Source organism: Lacerta agilis, chromosome 2, assembly GCF_009819535.1.
Source record: "Lacerta agilis isolate rLacAgi1 chromosome 2, rLacAgi1.pri, whole genome shotgun sequence".
Lineage (NCBI taxonomy): Eukaryota > Metazoa > Chordata > Lepidosauria > Squamata > Lacertidae > Lacerta > Lacerta agilis.
The window spans coordinates 74839749-74860750 of record NC_046313.1 but is presented as its reverse complement, the minus strand read 5'-3'; the positions used below and the strand labels follow the sequence as shown (position 1 = coordinate 74860750).

General features: G+C 39.9%; 1 protein-coding gene across 8 annotated transcripts in view; it reads left to right on the top strand.

The window, feature by feature from the left end:
• The first annotated feature begins 457 nt into the window (after window positions 1-457).
• Window positions 458-21002, top strand: part of RAF1 (Raf-1 proto-oncogene, serine/threonine kinase) — a 40915-nt gene continuing 20370 nt past the window's right edge. For 3 of the 8 annotated variants that reach the window (XM_033140804.1, XM_033140800.1, XM_033140799.1), the window contains exon 1: window positions 20145-20374. In XM_033140804.1, coding sequence (XP_032996695.1) covers window positions 20168-20374 — 207 coding nt within the window. In that variant the 5' untranslated portion in view covers window positions 20145-20167. Of the gene's footprint in view, window positions 488-12830; window positions 12922-15917; window positions 16042-20144; window positions 20375-21002 lie in introns of those variants that run through there. The other 5 variants (XM_033140807.1, XM_033140806.1, XM_033140801.1 and 2 more) reach the window with 4 other exon arrangements.

The following is a 21002-nucleotide window of genomic DNA, read 5'->3' as shown; positions in this document are numbered from 1 at the left end:
GCAAACAAGGGACATCTGGAGAGCTTAATCCCAGTCTAGACAAGACCGGGGAGATGCCACGGAGCCAACTCCGGGGGCTGGGGAGAGCACCGTGTACTCGCTGTACTTATCCCATCCAGGGAAGGCCCCCCCCCCGCCTCACAAGGGTATTTGCGACGCCTCCCCCCCCCCCCCCGGGTAAGCAGGCGTTTGTTTCAAATGGCGGCGGCGAGACAGGCGGACGATCCCAGGGAGGAGGAAAAGGGGCCGGGCCGGGAGAGAGGGCTGCTCCAGCTATCGAGGACTCGGCGCTCCAGGCGCGAGGACTCGAGCTCCGAGAGCTTGGATGGCTTTGGAATAAATGTCTCGGTGTTAGTAAGGCGGCCATTTTAGATGGGGAGCGGAGCGGGCGGCTGGGAGTGAGGGAAGAGCCGTCGGAGCTGGAGAAGGCGGCGGCGGCACAAGCAGCGGCGGCGGCGGCGGTGGCACCCGAGAGAGAGGCGGACAGGTACCGGGCTGGTTTCGCGGCTGGGAGGGCGGGAGTGTCGCAGCCGGAGCCCCGGGAAAGGGCTGAGGTTGTCCAAAGAGATGAGGAAGGCGCCGTCGTGTCGAGGCGTGTGTGTGAGTGTGTAGTATAGCAGGGGGCTAGGAAAGCCCGGAGACACCGGGAAGGGGGCGGCCGCGAAGGAACTGCTCTAGCAGCCTCCGTTGTGCTCGGCGTCCGGATCCCTTGTGCAGACGGAGCCGCCCAGGTTGGACGGCTGTGTCCGCCCGCCTGCCCCGAGACTGAGACGGGGATGCTGTGCGCTCGCCCGGGTTCGGCGCTGGGCTTCTTCTCCCCATTCCCCGCTGCTCGCATAGGCGTCGCTTTTCTCCGGGAATTTAGACGGGGCGCTCAGTTTGCAGCTGCTAAAACTGCCTCCGTAGTCAGCTTTTGACGCTACCCGACTGTCGGGCCCTACCCACTTTTAGTTAGTTAGTTTGTTTCTTGCTTGCTTTCTCCTTCCTCATTTTTTTTTTTAAAATTTTGGTTCGGGTGCGGAAAGCGTGCTGTCCTGCCCTTTCAGGGAACGGGTGTGGGATATGAGGCAAGAAGCGCAGGCTTCTCAATTGCTGGCGTCCAATAATGTGATGCAGCAGCGGCTCCTTCGCGACGTTGACAAGGGTAGGAATGGATGCTGTCGCTGCGCAAGTCAGCGAGTCGGTGCTTTTCTTTTGCCGGGTTGATGCTTTCAGGCTGGGTCTTCGGGCTCCTGTTGTGACTAAAACGCCAGCTGATTGCAAAAGTAGCCAGCGCTTCGTCTTTTTCTGCTTTTTCTGAGTTGAAGTTTGTGTCGATTTGGGACAATGGTTTGTAGTATTATGCAGTGGGTTAGTTATCCTGAGCCGGTGTGGTTTGAAATGCGTTTGCCTGCCTCTGTCGTGGCTGCAGCATCCTCTGGAGTCTGGACGGAGCCTTTTGCGTCCTGAATAGTCTCTGAATTGCATTGGAAATAATTTGAAACGAGCGATTAGAAACTTTCAGAAATGAGGTCATCGCTGGGGAGTGAGGAGAGGTTGCGGAATGGGGATTCCCATATTTCCCCCGTGTGTGATCCAGATATGTTCTTGGTTGCTTTAAGAAAGGTAGAAAAGAGGGGCCAGTTTAGCAGCTATATCACAGCTTAATTGCTTAAGTCTGTGCGGGTAAGTGAAGGTGAAGACAAAAAACACCTGGGGAGAACTTCTTTCATCAATCTTTTGGCTATCTTTGTAGAGGTAGGAGACAAGGAGTCTTTATGCGAGCCTACTTAGATTTTCTTTGTCATGAACTGGCATTGATTTGTGTATCTCACATAGTTAAGTAATGCAAATCAAGTCAGTGATAAGCAGGCTTGTCTTGAGTTCCTTTTGTTGGCGGTGGTTGTTTTGGCTTGGAGTGGGAAAGTACATGATTTCTATTTCTGTAGTCTAGTACAGTATTTCTAAGGAGTATTAGCTGAGTCATCAATGTTTACTTGAAAGCCCCACTCATTTAAGTGGCTTTACTTTCCAAGTAGTAAGTGTCCATAGGATTGTTACCTAAAAGTCAGAATGACTTTTAAATACTTGAATAGCATAGACTTGGGAAAATTCCAGTTTTAAAACACACATTAAAACACACAAAGGGTGAATCCTAGGTAAGCAAATATTTTTGAATGTGTTGCATCTATTTTGAGAGAGGACATAGCTTTTCAGAAGATACCTTATCTAAAGTTTTGCATATTTGTTTGTTTATTTTGTACATATCTAAATGCCAAAATAGAATTCTAGGCAGTTTACAAACATATAAAGTGCCAAGTCTAATCTCTGGAATCGCTGGTCAGAGTATCTTGGATAGAAGGGCTTTAAAAAATCTCTTCTAGAAACATTGGTAGATATGATGCCAAAGTAGATAGTCCTAGGCTAGGCCATTAGTTTGCCTGCCTGAAGCTGATACATGCTGTAGTGTCCATAACTGTGTAGCATGTTGCATGAATGTTGCATGAATTAGTCTGCAATCCTATCTACACTTACCTGGGGGTAGGCTTCATTGAATTCAGTAGGACTTCTAAGTAGATAAAGTTAGGATTAATTACACTGTTAATCATGTATTCTTCTGTTTTGAAACTGAGTGTGGAATCTGTGATCCTCCAGAGGTTGTTTGACTCAGCTCCTATCAACCTAGCCAGCATGGCCAATGGTCAGGGATTGTTGTAATCCAGCAGCATTTGGTTAGTCATCCTGGCCCAAAATTAAGATTTAATTTGTAGTTAAGATTTAAATTTCAAGTGGTGTAGGTTATGCATCTTGAATAATTTATTTTTTTGTACATTGCTGTTTTGTTTGGAAAGCTACTGCTGTACAGATGTAAAATGTTTCAGTAACTGGCATATGATGTTGCTAGATGCTTTGTATACCATGCTGAAATTAAGTTACTGGAACAATGCAATAAAAACACTTTACATTATTCCAAAACCTCCTTAAGAATGAGAAGTTATATGCTGTAGTTGTATGATGAATACTGTATCCTTTCAGAATTGAGAATTGGTTAATAACCTCTTTTGACAGTAGCTGATATATTCATTGCAGAATATTGTTGCTGTCAACCTAACACTGGAAGTTTAATGCAAAATTTATCTTTGAGATTTTGATTATAATGCAAATATATCTCACTGCTCCTTTGAGAAGTGCAATAACAAATGGATCCCTAAGTTTGTTTGCAGCTATAAGTGACACTGTGTTCTGCTGTACTTTTGGAGCAGCGGTTTTTGGGTTTTTTTAGGCAAAGCCTTGACTGTTCCTTAGATGGAACAGGAAATATAAATATGATCAAAATCAAATAAAATATGACTGTTTTTAACTTGTGAAAAGTTGTGGATAGTTGGCATTTCAGTTACTGTATATTCCATTTTAGGTTACTCTATAGAGTCAGTTTGTTAGATGCTGCTGCTATGTGTGTGTTAGGCTTTTCAGTGCTGCATGAATTATTTTAAGTGTATTACAGTACTGTTGTTTAGTGCCCAACTTGGTGTTCCAGTGCAGTTGTGGTATAACCAAAATTGCTTGAGATCTGGCAAATCCTAATAAAACTATATCAATAAGCAATGTGTTCTATTCATTGCACGTAGTATCACTTTAGAACATTTGGGACATCTTGTATATTTTTAGATTGTGAACTGAGGTTGGTTCACTGAGTTACTTGATGGGTGTGGTACTAACAGTAATTAAATCTGGTTTAGGGTTTTAGACCCAAGGGCTTCAATGTGGCATTTTACTTTGTAATTTTTCAAAGGGAAGAGAGTGAGCTAGAATCTTGAAATTAGTCTTGACACTGCTTAGCTGAATAGTAGACGTGTATGCTAAGAATGTTGTGAAGGGAGAACTAAACAGAAGAAGGGAGAGGGAGAATTGCATATTTTTGTTTCTTAATGTTAGTTGACTTGGAAGGGCAAGGAGATTGTTCTCTTTACATGCTTAAACTAATTTCTTAACGAGGTATAGATACGGTATCAAAGCCTTTATCTTAAGGTGTACTTTCTACTGTTGGCTTAACCACAGCATACTGTAAATCATAGGGCTTTTTTCTAAAACACAGAAACAGTTTTTTGGTGGCTATAAGATGTATCTATCCTAGGTAATTGTGGATACAAGTAAGTGGACTCACATTTGTACCAGCAATCCTAAATACTGCATTTGATTTTTCAGCTGCTGCAATAGCTTTGGTTTTCACCACCATGAAAACATGGCAGTGGCATATTTATGGAGCAATACTGAGGAATATATATCCCTTCCCCCAAATATACTTAGTAGCTCATGAGAAATCTACCGTATTACATACTGCATTCTGTGTGATTTGGTACTATTTCGATTTCTAGTGGTTATACCATGAGTATTTGGGAGGGTACAAAGTTTCCCCAAAGTCATATTTCTTAGGAAACTGTTGGGAAACTTGCTGTAGGTGAGGAAGAGGATGCTCAACTCATGAACTGGAGAAATTTTGCTCTTTACCTTACTTCTGCCTTTCATACTGATGTCTTGCAGTAGAATAAGTTATAGTTTCCACTTCTCACCCCACCAAACTATATATGGGTCCCACCAGTTGTGGTGACTGACAGCTCCCTCTTGTTACTGAAATCCTAGGAGAAGCACAAAGTTTATTGTGCATCTGTAGTTGCATTTAATTTGGAGGATCACAAGTGGTGTTACACTGATCAATATTTGGAAGGACTTGTGGCTCTGTAGAAGTGAATTTTAGCTATGTTATGCCTGAATCAGACAAGAAACCTGGCTGGCCAAGGTCTTTATATTTTTACATGTATGTTTATTTCCTGAGATCATACAAACAAATGGCTCCCTAAATAGGATTTAATCTTGGAAAATATAAAGAGCACAGTTGACTGAAGATGCAGAGTTGAGTCTTCCTTCTCAACCTTCACAAATTTACAGTGTTAGCTGTAGTTCATATATATATGTAGCCAAAGGGTTATAAAAAGAAAGCCAGCTGATGTTGCAGTCTAAGCAGTGGCCATATAGTGGAAAGATTCTCCTTTGGCATCTTCAGTAGTGCTATTTTTACCTATTCCAATAGATCTGTCCTTGTGATTTTGAGCTAAAGGACAGTAACTGAAACTAAGTTTTATTTGCATTGCAACCAGAAAAAAACTGAGGAGGAAAAGAATACGGCTAGCAAATACCTTTTCATATCTCTAAACATTGCATAGGGCAATGTAAAGTGATAAATGATTCTTTTATTTTGTTGTGTTGCTGACATAATTTGTGTGTTTCCTTTTTACCTGTTAACCCTATTGATTTTTGAATAACTTTCCTGAAATCTGTTTTGTTTTAACAGCATTATACTGAAACACTAACAGAATCATTGTCCAGCTATAATGCTTGTATACTCTGGATTATGATTAATATACAAGGTACTTTGCATACATTATCTTAGAAATTTTTCAAGAGTGATGGTGGGTTACCAAGACCACCCTAGGGCTATCATGACTGAGGTGAGCTTTAGGTGGAGCAGGTGGCCTTCCTGGCTTACACTCCCAGCTAGTTTACAATCTCAGTACAGTATAATATGGCAGTGAATGAATTTAGGCAGACATGCAGGGAGGTGTACATTGGCTGCTCTGTTGGATGAAAATATTGAATTAATTAGAGACTTTTGAAGTATGACTTGATTTTGGAATGTGTTTGCATGTGCATTTATTTCTGGATTGACTTGTCTTGAATCTTGTCTCTTGCCGCTTTAATACTAGCTAGCTTCTTTTTGTGCCAGCTAGTTCCTTGTATATGTCATTAGTTTAATTCCTTTTCTTTTTCTTAGCTGGGCAGTGTGGTTATCTAATATCCCCATGCAATTCATTTCCTTGTAGATGCAATCTACTATGAGACCTACATTGGTGCCTTCCAAGAGTGTCTTGGAATGTATATTTGCTAATTAGAAGTTGACCTTCTAGTATCTTAGAATGTGTGCAGTGCACATTAGTGTTCATACATGTGTGTGGTCCCACACATTCCACTTGTTAATATGGATGACAACTCATAAGTTGGGTGATTATATTTATGGATGGCAGCAATTCACATGATTTGCAGCTTTTAGAAAAATGCTGCATTCATGATACAGATTTTAGCAGTTTGATTTTCTGTTTCAATTGTTAATTTTATCCCTAGGACTTGTGTCAAAGATGAAATGTGTTGTTGGAAAAAATTGTTGTGTGAATTAGCACAAACTTTGCGGAATAAGGAGGAACACTTTTATTTGCTGGCACTACTTGGGATATTACGAACTGATTCATTTATGAACTGGTTCATTTATTATGGAAAACTGTTCAGTTTAGCTTTTGGTAGGTACTGAAAGATTATTTTGATTTCATACTAGCTTTAGGCGTGATCACTTTATCCAGTGGGTTTTACTAGAGTGTGCTATCTTTTGATGTTTAAAGAGAACAGCTGTATGGACCTTCTGTGTAGGATGCCCTGTGATCACGTGCTCATATAGTATGTATGCTGTACATAGCTCCAAACATTTCATTGTCCAGAGTGCTGCTGCAGGAATGAGTAGTTTAGTTCAGTCAAGTGCTACAGAATGTCTTCTAAAACACCTAATTGATTTCTGGACTTGGCTCAAGTGCATTTGGGATCCATAGCAGATCCCATATCTTATCTGATTTATGGTTTACACTAAATAGAAGAAATGACTTTAAAAACAGAAGGAACATACCGGCATTATCTTTAGATCTTTCCTGTATTTTATTTTAATCTGTGTTGAACCATTTATTTGTTTGAATTAGACACACCTGTTTTGTTGTCTCTTTCTAGAAGCTCTAATGGTCTGAAGCAATTCTTTAGCTTCAAAGATAAATGAGCACATTTGCACACTATGCTGTCTCCCATATGTTCATATAGGCTTTTGCCATATGACTGGGGTAGCCAGAAAACTACAAAGTATAAGCATATGCTGAATGTTTTTGCTCATTAAGACCTGCTCTGAGGATTGTGGGAAATATGTTCCAACAGCTAAGTAAAAGCTTTTTAAGTGTTGATGGCTGGCTTATGTCACAGTTCCTCAGTGGATTTTCCCACTTATGAGGCTTCACTGAATTTATTAAAGAAGCTTTTGTTGCAGTAATAAATGACCACCAGACATTGTGCTGCTTCTAAGTAGCAAGATGAAGACTAGTTGCATGGCTGGACAGGGACTAGGGACTTTATATTTGACGTTGTACTGCATGTAGCTCTGCCTGTCCTATTGACCTTGTTTTGATGTTTTTATTTCCTAGTACCAACAATCACATTTTTCAGCAAGCTCCACCCATGGTATGTAGCAACATGGGCTAGTACAGTACCGGTAGATAGAGCTAGGCTTGTGATGTGTTACCTTTAGTCCTGTGTGTGGAACCTCAGTCCTGGGGGCACAAATGTGGCTCTCTGGTCCTAGGGACTCTACTCTCCCTGGCAACAACCTCTTTCCTCAGGTCACACTCTTCTTGAACAGGCTGGAATGTGCTATTGAACTGTGATGGTGCCTCTTCCTTGCCTGGATGTAGAAGGGGAGGGGGTGGTGTGTTAGAACCTCTGATTTTTGGGTAACCTACTGTAAAAATCACAAGGTGCATCCGTTGCCCCACCCACTTTTGCCTCTGGTTCCATCCATTTTTACCTCTGGCCATGACCACTACCGGCATGCACCTCCTAGAAGGTTGCCCTTAAGGGAATGTAGCCCTCATTTTGAAAAAAAAAGCCCACACCCGCTTTACTAAATTCCCTAGTGGTATCACATCAACAAAAGGCAGTTGTTTATTAATAATTTGCTGGTTTTCTAAAACTACTTTTATGGTATTTGTGTATAGTACACATAGTAAATAAGCTTCCAATCTGACCTGTTCGCTCTGGAGTTTGCATGTTCAGGGAGAAGGTTGAACCCTGGGAAGTCTCAGCAAAAACAGTCTTCATTGGCTAGGTGTGTTCCAGTGTGCTGAGAAATGGAAATACATTATACAGGGTGGACCAAAAGTAGCTATACTTTTATTAAATAAATAAATAAATAAATAAATAAAACAAAACCCAGTGATTATTTTTCTTTACTCATATTGTGAATGATGAGAAGTTGAGTCAAGAACAAAGAAAGTGGATTCCAAAGCACCCTGTACATCTCTTGATACTGCTATGGGTCCCTTGAAATCTGGGCAAAAGACGGAGTTATTCTGCCTTCTGCTGCTTGGCATAATTTGAAAGGCTATTTTTGGTAAACTTTTTAGGTGTGACCAAGTAGAAAGAATTATTTAGCGTGACTAGATTGGGCAGAATATGATTTTATCCTTTTGTAAGTTTTGCTACTTGGTATTCTGAATGGAATGTGTGTGTTATGTTAAGCATGTCAAAAATAAAAACCAAGTTGAAATTACTCTTGCTGAAACAGAGAGGTTGATTAGTCATAATATATTGACGTTTCTTTCAGAGAGGTTGGTTAGTCATTAAGTTACTATACCTTCACATAATAATGTTAAACTTTCTCTGTCTATTGGCATATGGAGCTCAGCATTATGCAAGGATATTATCCAAGGTCTGTCTGACATGATTATTTTAGACATGATGTAAGAATACATATTTCCACAATGGGTGCAGGCATTGCTTTAGTCAGGAATGGAAAGCAAAATACCGGTGCACAACAAAAGAGGTTTAAAGACACTCTCAAGACAAATCTTAAAAAATGTAACATAAGCACCGATAACTGGGAAACTGGCCTGTGAGCACTCCAATTGCAGAACAGCCTTTACCAAAGGTGTCATGGACATTGAAGAAGCACGAACTCAGGATGAAAAGGAGAAATGAGCTAAGAGGAAGGCAAGCTTTGCAAACCCTCACCGTGATCAAGCCCGGAAGCCTATTTCCCCACTGTGGATGGATGTGTGGATTCAGAATTGGCCTCCACAGGCACTTATGGACTCACTGTTAAGACTGTGTTCATGGAAGACAATTTTACTCTGCTATGAGTGATCACCAAAGAAAAAGAAGAAGAGTCAGGAATGACAAACAGGGCAAAAGCTTTCTGGCTATGTTGGTTGTTTTAAATAGTTATTTCAAGAGCATTACTTGAAAATAAATGTTAAATATTTAATTGCTGAAAAGTGGTATACTTACCAAATATCCATGTTTTATTAATCAAGGGTAGGCATAACTTAGTGTAGGGTCTCTGAATAGTGTTTTTAACTTTTTAGTATGTTTCTACTGTATGGTTTTATGTTCCGATTTTTTTTTTTATAGAATAATGCTCTATAAATATATTTTTTAAAAAATATAAATATCTTACCTGTGTAGACACAAAACCTCTGGGGAAGGTATGCTCCTGCCAGAGATGTTTCTGGATAATTCAAGCTAATGGGCCCTTGTATTAGCAAAACCCCTTATATATGTTAACTGCACTGGTAGTTTGCTCAAAGGAATGGAAACAAAATATTGTGGTCCCAATTTTTAAGAAAAGGGGGCAAACCTCTCCCAGTCAGTTACCATCCAGTGAGCCTTTTGGATGTTTCCTCCAAGTTATACACAAACTATCTATTGGACAAGGCTGAAGATTGCGCAGATAAATGGCATTCTCTGTCTACTCTGATATGAACTTTGGTGCCTTGTACATCCCAACTCTCCATAGTTTTCTCCATAAAATCTATTTATTTATCCTGTCAAAGACTGAGATCAGGTCAACAAAAGCAGCATGTATATTTCCTAGGGCCACCTGCATCTCTCTCTCAAATGATTTACAACAAAGCACTGATCTATGACTGACTTCCCATGCCAGAAGCCTGCTTATTCATCCCCAATATTATTGTCAGAGGAAATTGGTTCAACCAGAGGGGTAAGACCAAACAGTTTACTAGCCCCCTTTTTGCTCAGCATGTATGTGAATGGCATCATTGATCAACTAGCTGATAAATGAAACTTTTAGCAGTTGTTGGCACATGGAAACTAAATGTATTGCTATTCACAAACAATGTGGTTCTGTTATCCCAGACCCTAACTGGCACGAGGATATTGTTGAAATCATTTGGGGAAGTATGCAATCATTTGGGGAAGTATGCAACAAGGAACAGTTATGTGTGAATTATGCCAAGACTAAAGCAATGGTATTTGGTAATTGAACAGTTAAACAAAATGGCAACTAGGCAGTAATCAACTGGAATAATCTAATAGATATAATATAGATATATAAAATTTGGGGAAATGTTTTGCACGAATAGCCTATAGAACTGGTAGATTAATAAACTGAAAGTTTAATGTAGTCAGTGTTAAAATTTGCCAGAATGAAGAGTGTGAATTTTGCTGGTTTTTAATTATTTTTGCTGATTAGGTTATTCCTTAGTTTTACATACAAGACAAAAATCTGGGGCGTTTCGGAACCATATTAGTTGGAGGTAGTACAGAGTAGATTTATTTATACTTTATTGGGTCTCCCACCAGGAATGCCACTGTAAGCAATTACTGATGTCAGTGGTGTAATGCCTATGATGTCTTAACTTTTCATTTCCATCTGTTACTGTCATAAGAAAGAGGGTATGGTGGAAATACTCCAGATCCACAGCAGCCAACATGGTGCTTTCCAGATGTTGTGGGCTATGACTCCCATCATGCCTGACCATTGGTTATGTTGGCTGGTGCTGATGGGAGTTGTAGCCCACAACATCCAGAGGGCACCATTTTGGCTACCCCTGTGCTAAACAGTAAGGTTTAACTTTCCTTAGTTTTTTGTGAGATGTAGATCTTTTCCAAATCGGCAAAGGCCATTCCATGTAGCATTTACAATGGAGTTGTCCTACTCATCTCCTTATTGTTATTGCTAACAAGGGCTCTTTCATACCTTATAAATATCATGAGAGGGATACAGACTTGGGACTAAAATCCAGCAGAGGGTTATGCAGGGTGAAGAGAAGGAAGGCAATTTTATCTGATTTCCCCTGCAGCCCCCCATCTCCCCACTATTCCACCTCCCATGCTGTTCTGGTCCCTCATTCTTCTACTCCAGCGGAAAGGAGAAATCAGTGAAAATTACCTCTCCCCACCCCTGCCTAAATGGAAGTGTCCTTTGAAATGGAAGTGTTCTGCTCACAGGATGCAACCCAATATGTTTCTAGCAATATAATGATTGCTGCTATTACAATAACATGATATAGAAAACAATATTTATACAGGATTATACAGGATCTTTCATTCTGATTTGGAAAGACAAATGCCTCTGAACCCTAAATATATTATAGCTAGCTCATTAGTAACTAATCCAAAATCTATACATGTACATAATGAAGACTGTATAACTGAGGGGAACTTGCAGTCTAGCATGTTTAGGATTTCATTGTAACATTGATGTGAATGGTCATAATTTTATGGCAGAAATAGTAATCTAATTAAAATATTTTCATGACTACATTATTTGGAAATTACTCTAGAGAAGTAAAACATTGAATTATACAAGTTTTTCAGTGTAGTATTACCGGTAGATGTTAAATGTGGATGTGCTGAAAGGCTTCTATAGTACCTCTGAATTATATTTAAATCTGTCCACTAAGACCAATTCTTTTCTCTATAGAAAAAACACATTTAAAATACAGGCCTTCAATTCTGAATAGTTGTATGCGTATATAGAGTGAGGATTTTAAAGGATTTCTCCAGACTTCTTCTGGACATGCTAATTTATGCATCTATTAAAATCTGGTTTGAAAGCCTACAAATAGGTGACTAAGGCATCTGTCATCACTTTGGCAGTGCGGATGTTTTGTCTTTGGCTCAGCTTGAATGACGCTAACTTTTATCAACTTAGACTCTGAATATTTTTATATTACTACATTTACAATCCCACCATTCTTTCAAGGAGCTCAAGGTGTTGTATATGATTCTCCCTTCTCTATTTTATCCTCGCAGCAGCAGCATCCGAGGTATGTTACACTAAGTGATTGTAACTGGCTCAAGGTCACTTATTGAGCTTCATAGATGAGTGGGGATTTGAGCCCTGGTCTTCCAGGTCCTAGTTCAACCCTAATCGCTATGTACGTTGGCTCTGATTGACTATACTGACCGTTATGACTGGAATCCCTTCAGCGATGAAAGCAAACAAACCAGTTTCATCTAAAAAAAAATATTTTTTCAACAAATCATATATGAAAACAATTCAAATCTAATGCAGATACAGTCTGTGGATACAAATCTCCTCTTAAAAGGACTTGTTGGAAAAAATGAGGGTCTTCAGTAGTCACTGAAAAGATAACATACCGGTATGTAACGGGGGGGGGGGGGGGAGAGACGGAGTCCAAAATATCTGGTTCCCTGCTACACTATACTGGCCTTGAATCTTCCAAAAGTGTGTCTGATCAGGATTCAGATGGGAAATGGTAACTCTAGCTGTGTTTGTTTTTGGAACCCTTGTGGCATATTTCAACTAAGTATCTGCAACCCCAGAGCTGAGCAAATTTCTTTCAAGCTTCTGGATATAACATCTTAACATACCGTATATCAAAGATCTCAGTTAAATGGAGCTGCCTAGAATCTAGAAACCAAATGTGTATATTTACCTTTTAAAAAAAATGTATATAGAGGTAACCTCCCCGTTGTGCTCTTAATGAAGCTTAAGGTCATACATATACTTCAAAATTAAGCTGTGTTTCATTATGTGCTGATGATTAGCAAATATTGTCATTGAACACGAGTCCATAACAGAAAAATTGGAAGGGCAATTGAGAATTATGTGCTAAAGAATATAGCCAACTTGTATATTTTCAAAATATTATCCATAGTATATGAACTTACTGTATCTGGTGTGAGCCTAGTTATGATGGACCTATTGCATTTGGTGTTCTTAGGGCTGGAGCACATAACTACGTTTGCCATGGCAGTGATGCTGCTGAAAACAGGAGCATGGAAATTCATAACATGATCGTGGAGGTCCACACAGTAAGTACTTCTCTATGTTATGAGCAGGATGATGGTTGTGGCAGCATCCCAGTGGCAAAACGTAATGTGTACTCCAGCCCTTAATCTGGAATTATTACCTCAGTTGTGAAATACCGGTATTTGTTAGCTGTTGAATATAGTGAGGGTTGAAAAAGAACTCAGAATTTTTGCATGTGTTGGATTTTCAACTGTTATCATGTGCTGCCATGTTCATAAGAATGAGAGTTCAAAAATTTAGTACAATTATTGGGTTGTTATGCTTTGACATGCAGGAGTTACAAGAAATTATAAATATTAGTTTATATATGATCTTTGAGCTATACAGCCAGTATCCAATTAAGTAGTTCTGTTAGCACTCCTATATCACCCCTCCCTCTCCTACATCACCCCTAAATCTGTTCAGGGGTTTCCCCAACCCACTGGAGCAAATTTGGGAAGGTGTAGGGAATGGAGAGAGAGGGAGTTCTGTTGCTCAGCTAACTATCTTGTTGCATATTGTCCTGTTTTCCACACCTTCTTTAACTCTCTGTGTGCGTGTGTGAGTGTGCCTCCCCCCACTGTGTAACAGTAAACCTTTCAAATTTTAAAACCCTATCCTATTGTGTTTTTGTGCTTTTTATGTTGTAATTATATATTGTGAACTGCCCTGAGATCTATGGATGAGGGGTGGTACAGTGGTACCTCGGGTTATGAACAGTCCTGCTTATGGATGCTTCGGATTATGAACTCTACAAACCTGGAAGTAGGTTTCCCGGGTTGCGAACTTTGCCCCGGGATATGAACGCAATCCGTTTCCGGAGCCGCAGGAGGCCTATGTAGGGAATGTGCACCTCGAGTTAAGAACGCTTCGGGTTAAGAACAGACTTCTGGAATGAATTAAGTTCGTAACCCGAGGTACCACTCTATACAAATTGTAGTAGTAGTAGTAGTAGTAGTAGTAATTAATGTCATAGGGTTTCATTAGACCGCCTGCCACATTCAAGTCTGTTCATTTTAGTGATTTTGTTTGTTAGCTACCTTTACCTCTCAGGAAAAGGTGGGATGGTTTTATTAGGGATATGTGAGTGTGGAGGAAAAAATGTATACTTCTTCCCACTAGTCATTATTTATACTTCTGTTTATAGTTTGTTTGCAAGCTGCATTGCTTATCATCTTTCAAAAATTCTCATATATAGAGACTAAGTTTGCTATAAGAGTTCTGTACAGCTTTTAGGGAAATATATTTGTTGTATTTTAGAATGTAGACCCCACTGTAGAATTGCTAGCTGTCACCTCAGTGCATAAAGGTAAAGGTGCCCCTGACCATTGGGTCCAGTTGCGGACGACTCTGGGGTTGCGGCGCTCGTCTCACTCTATAGGCCGAGGGAACCAGTGTTTGTCCGCAGACAGCTTATAGTCATGTGGCCAGCATGACTAAGACACTTCTGGCGAACCAGAGCAGCGCACGGAAACGCTGTTTACCTTCCTGCTGGAGCGGTACCTATTTATCTACTTGCACTTAATGTGCTTTTGAACTGCTCGTGCTAGGTGGGTAGGGCTGGGACCAAACAATGGGAGCTCACTCCATCATGGGGATTTGAACTGCCAACCTTCTGATTGGCAAGCCCTAGGCTCTGTGTTTTAGACCAAAGCGTCAGTGACATACACACATAAATTTTCCCACAAATCTTTTAAATTAGCTTGTGGGTGTTGCAGTCCGAGTTAAACCAGTGAAGATCTACATGCTTCCCCAAACCACATGCAAGTATGACAGAACTTCTACTAGAAATGGCTTTTCTTTTTCGAAGAATGATCAGGAGCAGAAAAGTGGCAAGAGCATTTAACTCTGTCCTTGTTCCAGTTCTCTCCTTCCTGATAGTTTTCCTGCTTTGGCATTTTCCCATATGTGTATTGGAGGTTTTTCTGTAGAGAGCCAGTGTGGTGTAGTGGTTAAGAGGGGTAGACTCGTAATCTGGGGAACCGGGTTCACGTCTCCGCTCCTCCACATGCAGCTGCTGAGTGACCTTGGGCTGGTCACACTTCTTTGAAGTCTCTCAGCCCCACTCACCTCACAGAGTGTTTGTTGTGGGGGAGGAAGGGAAAGGAGAACGTTAGCTGCTTTGAGACTCCTTTGGGTAGTGAAAAGCGGGATATCAAATCCAAACTGTTCTTCTTCTTCTTTCTGTTCTAAAAGAGCCATCAGATTAATGTTAGGTGTATTTTGTGTGGTGTGTATTTTATGTGTAAAGGGCTTAATTTTGAGGCTTAACAAAATGCTAGTTCATTTTTTGGCTCTGTTTACAAGTTTGTTTAGGTTTAAAATTTTGGATTTAGCACAGCAATCCTTGTTCCTGCCGTCCAGCCTATGGGGCACTCCTTAACCATTTGTCTTAATTCGGAGTGTTTAATTGGCATATTTTGGAGTTGAGCAAGTGCTGTGAGTTTTCTTCTGGTACATGAGAAAAAGGGAGGGCTGAAAATATTTCATATTTGAATGTGTTGTTATCACATATTTATATACCTGAGGAAGACAGGATACTTTGATTTCCCCCCCTGCCTTATAGCTAAATTTTTATCCCAGTCCTGCCCATGGTTGCTTGTAATATCAGTAGCAGTTCAAAGGGAATATCTCCTATATATGGCATATCATCATGCAAAATTGACAACCAGAAATAATGTAGCAAAGGAAAAGGTGGCAAGGAAATTATGGAGTACACAAAGAACTGTAAAAGAAAAATAGTTTCTTTTGCATAATGCAACCAAACTAGTAGTCTACAGGAAGTTTTAAACATGACAATGTGCCAGGGTTGAACATTTTAAGACGTGCTTTTGTCTTAGGAAAATTGCAGCTTTGATACTTGTAGATGCCATAGTCTTGTAGATTGTAATGATCAAAGAACTGCCTCCATACTGGCTACAATGACTTTTTCCCCAGAACTTGTATGACTACTTATGGGGACTGTTGCCTGGCTCCTTTCATTGTGCTCATTGACCTTATCTAACTTTTTTAAATGCAGAGTTGAAAAGAATTACTAGTCTCCCAAGTGCATACTGACAGGAGCCTGCTTGAGGTGAAAACTCATAAGTGAAAGTAGACTCTGGATTCTTAATACATTGGAGCCCTGCTCTACAACTAGTTTGGTAGGTTGGCTTCTCAGGGAAAAGGGGTAGGGTTGACAGAGAACCAAGTTTCATACTCTCAGTGTGAGTTTGTTCTCAAGCACCCTCCTCACACAGTAGCTGCTGCAGCTGCTGCTTCTCCCTTGGCATGGATTAATCTTGCTTTTATTTCCCTGGTACAGTTTCTGACATGGAGGGTTGAGAATTTGCATGGGGGAAGGAATTATAGATGCCAATTGTCTAGCAATAACTTGCTGTGCTAATCTACTTCCTCCCTCTGTTTGCAGTACTGTGGGGAAGGGAGTCAAGATTACACGAATGAGAAAGTAGCTGCCCCTCTTTTTTTGACCTTCTGCTCTTGCTGTCTGCTTTATTTATTTTGGATATATTTCGGCTGCATTTCAGGACAGAGTCCACTGAAGGTGGCTTACGGAACATAAAACACAAGAAAATCACAATTCCAATAGGACACAGTATGAAACTGGTTACACAATGTGAAATCAAAACCCATAAATAAAAAGAGCAATAGTCTAAAAGCCAGCACCAACTAAATAAAATAATCTTGGTTGAAGGCCATTTAAGAGAGAGGCCTTCAAAACCTTTTTGAAGGCTAGAACTGATGGTGCCAACTCATATCCCTTGTGTGGGAGTTTGATAGATTAGGGACCACCACTTGAAAATACAGTGTCTCTGGTGCTTGTTAGTCTAGTTGGCAAAATTTCAATGGGTTTACTCTTGAGTAGAACTTAGGTGGGTAATGAAGAAAAGAATCTGTCAGTGGATTGCAGTCTGTAATAGATTGAATTTGGCCCAGCAGTCAATGCTTTCCAATCACTATGTTTGAGACCTTTGATTAATTGATTATATTTCTCTGCCACTTTTCATTCAAATTAATTCCAAAGTGGCTTACAAACAATAAATAACAGTAACATAATAAAACATCATAAATACAGCAGAAATCATATAGAATAAGTAACAAACCAGTAAAACAATTGCAAATCATCAAAACAGCTACCATCTATGAAACACTTAACAAAACTACTAAAAAATAAGCTAAACATCACAGTTGCAACAAAAATAATATTTTAGGATTCACAAAGTACTACAGCTAACTTTTTGTCTTGTCATTAATTTAAGTTATTCCAACTGTTTGCGTGATTATTCTGTTGTATTTAAAAAATAGCATATCAGACTCCATTTTAAACTGGTGTCATGGATGAGTAATCATTAAATTAATCCAGAGTGTGTGGTGTTTCAAGTAGGGAGGTGAAATCCCTGTTCAGCTTTGTTTTGTTAAATTTGTGTCTTATGCTCCCCCACCCCCAACTTGTTCTGCCTGGTTGGGGAACCCTCTGGATTAGTGTGGGAGGGTTGTACGTGGGAAGGGTATTGGTGAAAATTGCCACCTCCTTCTGTCTGTGGGAACCTCTGCTGCACCGAAGGCCCTTTCATGAAGGAAGGGCAACTCTGAATCCCAGGACAGTGGTTTTATATCAATCAGGATTTGAACTGCAGAGTCATACATTTGAATGAGCCAGCACAGCCATGAAGCTAAATGGTTGGCCTTCAGCAAGTTCCTCCCTCCCTCCCTCCGCCTGCTAGGCTTTTGAGATTGAATTGAAATATTCCCATATATGATGGGAGCCCTGGAATTATGTTTGGAATATTAATGGTACAATATGATTTACCGGTAGTGGTTAGAGTTTCAAGACAAGGGCCAGAGATTTTTGGGTTTAAATCCCCATTGGATGATGGCCTTGGGATGATCATTGAATAAAAGCCTACCTTTCTTCAGAGAGTTGTTGAGAACTATAAAATTAGGGGAGAGCCATGTATGCCTCTGTGAGTGCCTTAAAAGAAAGATGGAATGTGAATCTACCAAACAAGCAAGAGACAAATAAAGTTGATACCTTCACACGCTGTAGTAATAAGTTGACATTTGAACATTGATAATGTTCTACCTCTGTTGCTGACCCTGATAAGGAAAGTGGTTAGAGCCGGCAGTTCAAAGCACAACTGTTTGTTGTCCACTTTTTTGACCTGGAGAAATGTTGACACTGGCAAGGGCAACAAACACACCTACTGTAGTTGGTTTTCTATTCCAGTAAACACAATTTGCAGATATGTGGAGGATCTAGATTAGAAGTGGGAAACCCGTGGCCCTCCAGATGTTATTGGACTCAACTTCCATCAGCCCTGGCCTGCATGCCCAGTGGTGAGGAATGATGGGAGATGTAGTTCAGCAGCATCTGGAGGGCCACAAATCCCCGAACCCTGATGTAAATTTACAAGTTCGTTGATCTGCAAACACTTCTGAGATTTGCAGGAACATTAGTGGCAATATGGCAATGGGAAATTTTGCGTAGCTGCTTTCTTCTTGAATCTTATCTAATTAAGTGCCTGTTTAATAGCTTTAAAATCTGATTGGACAAGAAAACTGTCTCCATAGACTGCTTCAGCCAACTGGTTTCTTGGTGCATGAAAGATGTTTGAGTCCAGGCATGTCCTCTCCTCCAATTTGCCCTCTTCTTGTGTGCCTGGATTCAGTTCTGGTTTGTAGGGAGTTTTTAAACTGCACTTAGCTGGCTCTGTTGTCACAGGAATTTGGTCTCTCTATGGAAGTAAACAATACAAGGAAGCATCTACCAAATGAATCTCCAAAGAGAGACACCACTTCTCAAGAAGCTGATAAACATTTATCCTAGCCTAAACCAACTAATAACTGTTTATTAGTACCTTGAGATGTCTCTATCTTTTTTTTGTACATTTCTTATGCAGGTAGTTAATGGCTTATTGTATCAGATGCACTTGGAATCATTGAAATGTGCAATATGAGTTCTAAATACTAACTTTACCAACAACTCTGAACTACACTTCAGATTTCCTACAGATTACTGCCTCTTTTCCTTCCAACTGTATCCCTTTGCCTGCATTCTTCTGCTGCATTGCCTCTGCTCATGATAGGGGTCCCTCATTGTTTTATTTATGTAATTCTGGACAGGTATATGCAGTTTGGAATGTTTTGAAATGGAAAATTTCCTCCAAACTTTCCAATATAAGTCTGTTGGAATGTGATACAATATGTTTGACAAATCCCAGGTCAACCATGTAATTCATTGTGTGACCATGAGAAATAACTGTGTCTCAATTTTAACCTATAGGTTGTGGTAATACAATTAAATGATTTATTTATCACCCAATAAATAGTGGGAGGGAAATCTAAATGTTAACCTGCTAGCTTAAATATGTTTAATCAGTTGATTAATCAACTTCAGCTTTAACCAATTAAATGTCAGGACCCATTTTTGATTGGTGCAGTTGAGGGATAAAGGCTGTTTTTCTCTTTAGTCTGGTTTGATTCTAGTATGTTACTGTAATAGTGACTGAAAAAGAAAATATACAATAATTTTCCGACAGTAAATGGGAACTTCTGTTAAGCTGTAAATCGTATTAGACCAGGATCGGAAAAAGGACAAGTATCCTGAAATTTTTATACGCAGGCTTACTTAAATACAGATGAAACTCAAAAAATTAGAATATCGTGGAAAAGTTCATTTATTTCAGTAATTCAACTTAAAAGGTGAAACTAATATATGAGATAGACTCATGACATGCAAAGCAAGATATGTCAAGCCTTTATTTGTTATAACTGTGATGATTTTCTGGGAGAAAAGTAGTTTACATTAATTAAAATAAAACATTAAATTGATACAGTATTTAACTCTCATATACATATCTGAACATCTGATTCTATGGAGGGTTAGAGAAAGTTACATTGTCTCGGGATTGGCATCCCTTTAGCTGTTCAGTGAGTGAAGGTTTCTAATGTGCAGAGTCTAAGAATCTGTGCTGTGTCACACATGCATTGCACAGTTTTCCTTACTGATGGACACAGCATGCGGTTGCAGAAATTCAGGTGTATATCTGTGCATATGAACACTCACAAAAGAAAAATAAGCATAGCTATTGACAAGATTTTCTTGCCCTTGACTGTACAAATTATAATTCATTGGCCTATACCTGAGTACCACAAATGTTTCATTTATAGTTGAACAATCTAACTGTTTTGGGTTTTGCCCTTAAGGAGACTTGTTTTCAGAATGTGTTTGTACTTCTTTTAAAAGGTTTTACTGCTTCGACTGCTTCAATGGACCACATTCATGGGGCTTGGAAGGCTCTAACTGATGGAATTGGATTAAAGGATTCTGTCTTCAATGGATCCAACTGTATTTCACCTACTATTGTCCAGCAGTACAGCTATCAGCGTAGAGCATCTGATGATGGGAAACTTTCAGATTCTTCCAAGACAAGCAATACCATTCGTGTTTTCTTGCCTAACAAGCAACGCACAGTGGTGAGTCTGTTTCTTGTTTTGTGCAAGATGAAAGATTGGCTGTTTTCCCCCCACTAGTGCATAAACATTCCAGTGCCCCAGTGGGCTAATAATGTTTAAATGTAGATGCTTCAGGATGGATACAGTGATGTTTTGTTCAACATGTTGACCCAATATACACATGCATAATTTTGGGAAGAGCAATGAGATTTGTATCACTTCAATGAATATGCAATCCTGTCTTTTATGAATAGGCCCTCTGCTGATGGATTATTTTGGATACTAAAGCAGTGTTTGCCAGAAAAAAGGCATCTTGGTTTTCTTTTTGCTTCTGACTTTAAAGTGATTCATAAGTGTATCCTAAAGGCTTGCAAAGTCGTATTAAAATCGTAAAATCAATATGCAGATTGTTAAATGTCAGCAGCACAAGTTACATCAGCTCAGGTTAATTGCAGCAGGCCTAGATTGGATTCTGTCAGACGTTTCAATAACCCTATCATATGACTTTCTGTCCTTGCTTAAAGGTACTGCTTTCACCAGCCTTGTAAATAAGCCACACAAAAATTATTAGTCTACAAAATATTTACTGGCCTGCTAGCAGAGGATGGATGGAGAGCTCTGACTCCCCTCCCCAGCAGCCTGCTGCATT